The sequence below is a fragment of the Rutilus rutilus genome (assembly GCF_951802725.1).
Source record: "Rutilus rutilus genome assembly, chromosome: 9".
Taxonomy (NCBI): Eukaryota; Metazoa; Chordata; class Actinopteri; order Cypriniformes; family Leuciscidae; genus Rutilus; species Rutilus rutilus.
Window position 1 is genome coordinate 31,586,252 of NC_140223.1, and position 9,155 is coordinate 31,595,406.

A 9,155-nucleotide genomic window follows, 5' to 3' on the forward strand; every position below is an offset into this window, starting at 1 on the left:
TCATTGGTTTCATGTGACATCCATCAAAGTTCATTTGTGACACGTCCACGGGATCTGTGTGTGTGTGTGTGTGTGCATAAGCGTGCATGCTACAGACATGTGCAATTCTACAGTCACTTCTCATTTGTACTGACTTGTAACTGAGCACAGAGGCATCAGGTCTGACCCTGTTGCTGGGTCAGCCCGAGTCTGCTGCGTCTCAGGTGCTTTGGCATGAAACTGGAACCCTGTAAATGCATTTAGAGCCAACATGGCCTCCACAGACACGAACGCTGGTGGCTGGGAGAGGCGCTCTTGCTGGAAGCCAAAGCGGGAGACTCCATCAATACACTCCAAACATGGCACTGAAAACATCTCCTTTATCAATCCTTTCATCCTTATGATTGTGTCCAATTCATGGCATTGGGAAAGAACAAGGGAAAACGAAAGAGACAAGACAAGGACAGGGGGATTTGGCTATTTGGAGTCTTTTTACTCGATGGCTCCGGGTCTGGTCGCCACGTAGACGAAGAGGACGATGAGCAGCACGAGCACGACGAGCGTCGGTAGAACGATGGTCGTCACCTGCTCCCTGGCCTCATGCATGGCCTGCTTGCGCTCCTTTTTGTCTTTCCACGACTCCTTCTTCGGCTTGCCCTTCAACTGCCGCATGGCTCAGTGCGTATCCACACAGCGGGTTACCGGCGATCCCAGATAAAAACCCAAAAGATTCCCTCCTGTGAAAACATGTACAATATGGCTTTATGTCAAAAGTCACATGAACAAACCGAAAAACAGGTCTCATTGCATCCGCTTGTCGGAGAAAGCGTTAATGGTAGTACGAACTGACGGCGATATCTATGGAAGATAATCAACTAACCTAGCTAGTTCTTTATATTGTTGGCGTTTAATTCAGTTTTAGGGCGTTTTCACACCTGGCTCGTTTATAGAGCGTTTGTTGCGGAACCTGGTGCGTTTTCTCCTTTATTTTAGTTAGTTTAGGCATATGTAAACACGGCAATCACGCCAAGAGAATCGCTTCCAGATAGCCCAAAGTTCCTGAACGAGGTGGTTCGGTTGAGGTCAAAAAAGCAACATGATCCAATGGACCAACGAACCAAGCGGTATCATAATTTCACAACGGGAAATATATTATAAAAATCAGCAGTGTCTGATTCTGTGAGTGAGCACATTAGTTATCGCAGTTGAAAGCCAAACCATCTTAAAGGATTAGTTAGTTCACCCCAAAATGAAAATTTCCTAATAATTTACTCACCCCAATGCCATCCAAGATATCCATGTCTTTCCTCAGTGGGAGAGAAATTATGTTTTTTGAGGAAAACATTTCTGGATTTTTCTTCTAACAATGGACTTCATTGGTTACCATCGTTTTTAAGTCCAAATCAATGCCGTTTCAACAGTCTTTGAAGTGTTTAAACGGGCTGTACGCGATCACAGCTGAAGAAGAGGTTGTTATCTAGCGAAACGATAGGTCATTTAAAAAAAAAATATATAATTTATAGACTTTTTACCTTCAATAGTTCGGATTGAGCTGATCAACAAACGGACAGGGAACTACGTCATCACGTTGAGAGGTCACGCCGGCGCCGGCAATACTATTTGAACTACTATTCATATTCATCAGAATGTTATACATATACTATTCATATTCATATTCACTGAATACTATTACTATATATATATATATATATATATATATATATATATATATATATAATAGCAAACAATACTATTTGAACTATCCTCCTAAGTATGGTCGCATTGTAAACAGTGGGGCGGTACTTCTGCCGGCGTGACCTTTCAACGTGATGACGTAGTTCCCTGTCCGTTTGTTGATCAGCTCAATCCGAACTATTGAAGGTAAAAAGTCTATAAATTATTAAAAAAAAATTAAAATGACCTATCGTTTCGCTAGATAACAACCTCTTCTTCAGCTGTGAACGCGCAGGTGAAGAAAAGCCAGAGCAGATAAGCGTCATAAGAATAATAATGAGCAGAGCTGTAATTGTACCAAAGACTATAGAATAACACAAGAGGCTTCACTCATATTGTTTTGAATGGGGAAAAGTGCAATGCCAGAGCCCGTCTACGGAGAGCCTTGGCACTTCCTATTAGCCCCATTGTATCGATCTTGGTTGCAGTTCCATTAGAATTCCACTGGAGGTGATCGCGGGCGAGTGCAGACTGAATGGGAGTCTATGGGGCTAGACGGCTAAATGTGTCTCTTTCACCCGATTGCCGTTGAGAAATCTCAGATTTTATTTTAGGTTTTGCAAGTTCAACATGGGTTATAGGTCGAAAGTTGAATGAACGAGTACTTATTTCTTTTCGATTTCTTACAGGTTGAGTTGTTGTTGCCCATAACACGCTAGCATTCTGCTAATGACGTCAGCATTCTGACGTCATTGACATTTTAAAAGACTTTTTAAACCAAATAAGTGGCTCTAAAAAATCTAACACCCAGCAATGTGTAATTTCTTTGCATCTCCTTTCGAATACAACATTCAAATTACTAGACAAAAAATTATATCCTGGGAAAAGTGGATTTTGAGGGTTTTTCGCCATAGACCTCCATTCATTCTGCACTCGCCTGCGAGCGCCCCCGCATGGACAGAGACGTGTTACTGCAGCCAGTCCAGAGACCGGAAGTAAGCAGAGAGTGCCAATAGGCTCTATGCACGAACGCTGCTGACGTATTTCCGGTAGGATCTCAGCCGGCGTCTTTACTTCCGCATAGCGCGTTCTATAGCGAAGTGTATAGCGGCAAAACTTTAATAAAATTCATTTTCTCAGAAACGGAGACAACGATTTTAGAAACTGATTCGCTAGTCGGATTTCGCACGATATGAGAGAATACTCACCCTCAAAGTTGTTGATGTAGCTCGAAATTTATAATTTAAAGAACTTCTCTTTCTTACTCTTATGTGTGACAGTTAACTGCCTCACAATATTGTTAACATCATTGACGTTAACCGCTGGAAGTTCTTGTAAACAGCGAGTGTAATTTGCCATTATCTCCACCTAATGCAAAAACGGCTTCCGACGCAGCACCGGATGTAACTGGGCGGGCTGAGACAAAACGCGGAAGCGATCGTGCATAGAGCCTATTCTCTTCCTATAGGCCTATGTCACGAAAAAATTGAAGACCGGAAGTACGTCTTTTAGTAGGGATACGGCTCTTCCGGTTAGCTCTTTACAATGGCGAAGTCCGATAGATACCGCTGGACCAAATATCTCCGCAACCTGCCTGAAGTCACATATGACGATGTGGTTCGGATGGTAAATGAAAACTCTCAAGTGGAAAAGCGTGAAAGCTGAGGAATGGCTGTCTACGTCCTGACGCAGAGCAACCCGGTACACTACAACAACAGCGGCGGGCTGTTCGTCAGTAAGATAAACGTTTCTATGGTAACAGGGAGTTGGACCAATCAGCAGACGTTGCTGCTACGCTTAGGATTGTGGGTAGTGTAGTTTTTTTTCATAAGATCGCGGATAAAACATGTTTTTCTTAAAACAGGGTTGATTTCATACGAACTTATAGCTTCTACAGGAGCAAAAACATTCGTTTCACAACCTCATAGCTCGTGGTCAGTCTACCTCGGATGGTTTAGACATTATGGCTGATAATCTAAATCCTTATGGAGAAATACTGTTGACCGGAAGTTCTGAATCCCTACTCCGCGTTCCGGAAGCAGGAAGTGTGACATAGGCCTATTAGACATTCTCTGGCAATGCTCAATATGGCGGAATAAATCCCGCCTTCTAAATAAGAGCCAATCGCCGATTGGTAAAGTCATCGCGTCACTGCAGCTGCGAAGCTCCGGTTCCCATAGAAACAGTCAGACGCACTGCGCATGAGTTTGATCCAGCCTGAAAAATTACGTTTTCTATCATGATTCGAGTGTTTAGAAAATATTTTATGAGACAGTTGTTGTCAGATTTCATTGGTGATTTCAAATCTGAAATTTAATTATAAGCTTGGCGAACAGTTTTAAAGAATTTGATGTTTCCCCATTCAAAGAGAAGAGAGCTGCACTTGCATCCCCGAGAGGCGTTTCAAAGATGGCTGCCGAGTGAAATGACTTTAGGACCAGTATAACAAAAAGTGTTTATGAAAAAAATTGCCGACTCTACCTTTAAAATGTTGTTTAATTGCTCTTCTCCATGCATTGCGATAATGCTGTCCTGACGAAGCCTTGATTCCCGCTCTAACTGCATTAGAAGTGTTTGCGTGTAGCCGCAGCTACAAATAAAGCCACTAAAATAAAGTGAACTTGTTTATCCATCTTGATGGATGACGCAGAGGAACGCAAACAGGTGAAATCTGACCAATAAGAGGGCAGCTTTTCTCGCTTGCATAAACATATTTTTGGAACACTTTCAAATGTTGCTGTGTGAAAGCGATCTGAACCAAGAAGAAAATGCAACAATGTAACAAATTAAATCCCTGTTTCGGAACTTTTATTTATATATAGCTAAAAAATAACAACAAAAACGATTTTAGGGTAAACTCAACAATAAGGTGTCACTTGTTAACATTAGTTAACACTGAACAATACTTCTACAGCATTTCTTAATATTAGTCAATGTTAATGTTGATTTCATTCATTGGGAGTTGACTGTAAAAATCTGAGGACCAGTAAGTTGATATATTTTGATAAAAGATTGCTAAGATTTCTTATAATATAATGTGCCATGATGAACTTTTTCAATTTTGAGATTTTTTAATATCTTTAAAGTTGTTTTTGTTAAATGATTCTGCAGTGATAATTTAATTTTGTAGTATGTCAAATGAGTTATGCATGCATGACAATTATTTTTAAAAAACAACTGTTGAATGTTTAATAGTAAAAATGTTTAATATGGAGTAGGGGTCTCCAACACGTCGCTCGCGAGCTACCAGTAGCTCGTGGCCTGATTGGAGGTAGGTCGCCAAGGGGCCGTTCACATATCGCGTCTTTTGCGCGCTCAAGTTCGTTATTTCAAATAATTGAAGCGACGCGCTAATTTTTTCCAGGCGCAGTGAGATGAAAATATCTCAACATTTCAGAATGCGTCTAATGCAGGTCATGTGACAAGAACCAATCAATCAGCTTCACCCTTTCCGTAACAACATTGAAAGCTCAGTCAACATGAAGGATGGGGGTGCACCCAAACACTACGGGTGTTTTTCTCTTCTCCGTAAATAAATCTTGTAGCAGAGCTACAGCAAGCGTTTTTCGGTGGAGGAAATACATTAACTACTAAAACTTTTTTTTGTCATTGTGGAGAGCATAGTGCATGGTTGCATAGCAACGACAGACGCCACGGGAAAATCGGACCGAATTTTACTATTAATAATAAAAGATAAGCTAATATATATTATATAATATAGTGTGCATTGTAAATGTCAGTAATTTATCTTTTTTGACTTATAAAAACGATTTAAAGGCTGAAATATGCTAATTTTATTTGCTATTTGCTGGTTTTCGACATGGTGAATTGATTTTATTGTGTAGTAATAGTACTTTTTAAACAGGATTCTGTGATAACCGTGATCATTTTGGTCACTATAATCATGAAATGAAATTTTCATGCCATTTCATCTCTAGTTATGATGCACTATAAAATCAACAATAATTGTGTTTTTACAGTATAATATGCAAAGTACAATTTTCTATAAATCTTTTTTTTCGCTGACAATTAAGGGTGACAATAACTCTTTTAGATCTAAAACAGTTTGGGTAGTTGTTAATATGAGAGTTATGAGACATTGCCTGCATCCCAATGTGCATACTATCCACCCTAAATAGTATGTGACATTAGTAATTGTCAATACTATTTAGGGCAGATAGGGTGGATAGTATGCACATTGGGACGCAGGGATTATTTAAAGCGGGGCTCAGTAGTTTCGGGATTTCTTCGCTGTATTCTCGCTTTTTGCTCGCAGGTTTCTCTCTAGAGCTCCCCCCACAGCTTCGGAATAGATATTTCACAACACTGTTGTAAAAACTCGTTGGCGATTCTCAGACACCAGAGGCTAGTAGATCAACGACATCAAAGCAGATGGGACATTCTTTAAAACGTCTTCTTCATTCGGGTTCGAACAGCGTGAGGGAGCGCAATAATGACAGTATTTGAGCAGATTTCTTTTGGCCGTAAAGCAATTGTTTACATCGCGAGACCTGATATCACGCGATACTTCCTGACGCGGCGGCCGGCGGCCCGCCGGCTCAAAGTTGCAAGTGCGGATTTTCCGCTCACGGGCACCAGGGGGGTGCGAAACGACCACCATTCAACCCGAAATAAGTAATATAACCATTCCAATGACTCCGAAGCTGTTCAGTTAAGGTAAAAAAGTTACTTAGTTCACCTTTAAGAGATTTATTTATTGTATTACATGAGTTGCTCTCGGCCACTTTCATTTTTAAAAAGTAGCTCTCAAATGAAAAAAGGCTGGAGACCCCCGTGTAGCATGTCACACTTAATACACTGCTGTCTATACAAATAATACATTAATAATAAATGCACCATTGGTGCTCAGGTCCTAAATATTGCTCTATATCTGTGGCTTCACACCTTTAGTAAGTTTTTTCACCCGTAGTCATGGAAACTGAGCAAAGGCCAGGAGTAAGAAATCTGAATGTGAAAATGCAGTAGCGCACACACATACAGAACCACAATTCCCACCCAGGCAAACAGGAACTGGGTGTTGTATCCTGAATCTTAAGATTGTGTGATTTTGTGCACACATTACGTGTGTGTCATAATGAACTACACGCTTGAATAAAACCACATTTTCAATTAAATAAAGCACTTTCAAAAAATCAACACACAAGCCGATTTTCATAGTATTTTGCAGACCAGCTTAGGTGAATTAGGGTAATCTGGGACATGAAGCTCTGTTGTGTAACTTTACAAGCAGTCGACAAGTTTTTCAGTGACTGATGTTGATACTTCTATATATAAATGCTGATATACAATTTAATTAGAGCAAATTACATGTAAACTGATATGATGCTCAAATCTAATGCCATAACCATTGGCAGATTCTGGAACTGAAACAGAGTTTCATTTGTGATTCGCTAATGAATCAATCAGGCCAATTTGTTGGAGTGATTCATTGAAATGAGCCAATTTGAAAAAAAGTGTATACTCAATTATTCAGAAAATATCCATGACTAAAGCCTTTATTAATAGTGTCAAAATGATGTAATATATACCGGACCATCAAGAAGCATCGCCATATTTGATCTGGGTTGTCATGTCATAATTTGTTGGTAAAAGGTTGGTGGACAACCAGTAAATAATGTCCTAGATTAACTTAAAGGGTTAGTTCATAAATTGAAGTACACACTGTGACTATACAAATCACAACATGTAAATAGGAAAATGTTGGGAGCAGCTAGCTGGAGCCGTATACCTCAAGTCTTTGTGCTAAGCTAGGCTAGCGGTGGGTGCGTCAGAGAGAGTTAAAGCACGCACGGAGATGAGAAGGGTATGTATGGACTGATCTAGCTCTGGGGGATACGGTGAATACGCTAAAGTCCCAAAAAGTCGGCGTGTTCCTTTAAGACTTTTGTTCGTCTTCGGAACACAAATTAAGATATTTTTAATGAAATCTAAGAGATTTACGTCCCTCCATTGACAGTTTATGCAACTATCACTTTCAAGCCTCAGAAAGGTATAAAAAGACTTCATTAAAGTAATCCATGTGACTCTTGGTTTAACCTCAATTTTATGAAGCGACGCGAGTGCTGTATTTGCGCAAAAAAAACATAATGCATCACTTTATTTACAAAATATTAATCTACACACCTTCACGTATCTGCTCTCGCATCAAAACAACGTGCATACAACGGTGCTCTTGTGAATGCACGTTAGGGATTATTTTTTTCTGCGAAAACAAAGCATTCATATCACTTCATAAAGTTATGATTAAACCACTGGAGTCACATGGATTACTTTAATGATGTCTTTACCACTTTCAAGCCTCAGAAAGCTAGTAGTTGTGTAGACTGTCACTGGAGGGACAGAAAGCTCTCAGATTTCATCAAAAAGATCTTTATTTTTGTCTTACGGGTTTCGAATGACATGATTAATGACATCATTTTTGGCCGAACAAACCTTATAACTCACTTTATAACACACATATACAACATCCCAAACCCACCAAGCACAATACATCATAACATGAACACGACATGCGCCATACTGTGAATAAATGCTGTTGCAAGTCACATTATGAATCAGCACTACAGGTGGTGTGTGTGACATCTTGTTGAACTTTTCTGAATAATAACGACTAAAAAGTTACAGTTCTCAGAATCACTGCTCAAAACGCATGGAAGTTGGCCGTGAGAAAAGCTAAGGCGTCCCGGTTAAGCTCACAGACCAGGCTGCTATTGAACATACTAGAAAACTACTGCATTGACAGCGTGAGCCTCATAGTTTCTCTTCTGCGTCGAAGTTGCTTGTCAGTGTTTACAATGAAACGAGTTGCTACAGCCAACAAATCAACGACCTGTTGCATGCAAATGACTCGAAAAGTATCCGATCCCACTTCGCACACATGGATCGCCCTGTTGCTTGTGCTCGCGCTTTAAAAATGCACTAAATGTGGACTGCGTCTCGTGCACTCGCGCCGCGCGCGTGGGGACACTTCCACGCACTTTTCGCTTACCGCCACAGTGTGTGTTCCGCTACACCCGCGCGCACCGCCCGGAGGTGTTTCGTACAGTGTGTTTGAGTGTTCCGCAGTCGTTGTCACGGTTCCCGGAGGTTTCTAGTGAGTGAGTGAGCGGGGGCTCGACCGAGATTACGTGGCAGAGCTGGAGCCTCGCGCGCAGGAGGAGGAGGAGGAGGAGCACGCACGCGCGCGCTCTCCCTCTGCGGGGGCACGAGAGACGGGAAAGATGTGAAAGAAAAAAGAAAACATCTGTAGTGACAGTGACTCTTCGCTGCCGACAGGGGGAAACACGGAGACGACCAACAGATCAGAATACACATTGGCCGAAAAAGGGCTGTAAAATTATTATTTTTTTATATAAACATAAAACGCCCCCACTACTTTACTTGCATCAATAAAATGTGATAATTGAGAAATCACACCTAGGCTATCTCTGTAACTATGGAAGCTTACTGAATAAAAAGTAAAAAAGGTAATTGCAACATTT

At 40.8% G+C, this 9,155-nt stretch overlaps 1 protein-coding gene across 1 annotated transcript; it reads right to left on the bottom strand.

Annotated features, from left to right (window-relative positions):
* Positions 1 to 328: 328 nt before the first annotated feature.
* Positions 329 to 8,803, bottom strand: smco4 (single-pass membrane protein with coiled-coil domains 4). Its single transcript, XM_084419208.1, has 2 exons — positions 8,663 to 8,803; positions 329 to 716 (listed from the first exon to the last, which is right to left on the bottom strand). Exon 2 carries the CDS (start codon positions 649 to 651, stop codon positions 472 to 474), a length of 180 nt encoding a protein of 59 aa, XP_084275334.1. The 5' UTR covers positions 652 to 716; positions 8,663 to 8,803; the 3' UTR covers positions 329 to 471.
* Positions 8,804 to 9,155: the final 352 nt, after the last annotated feature.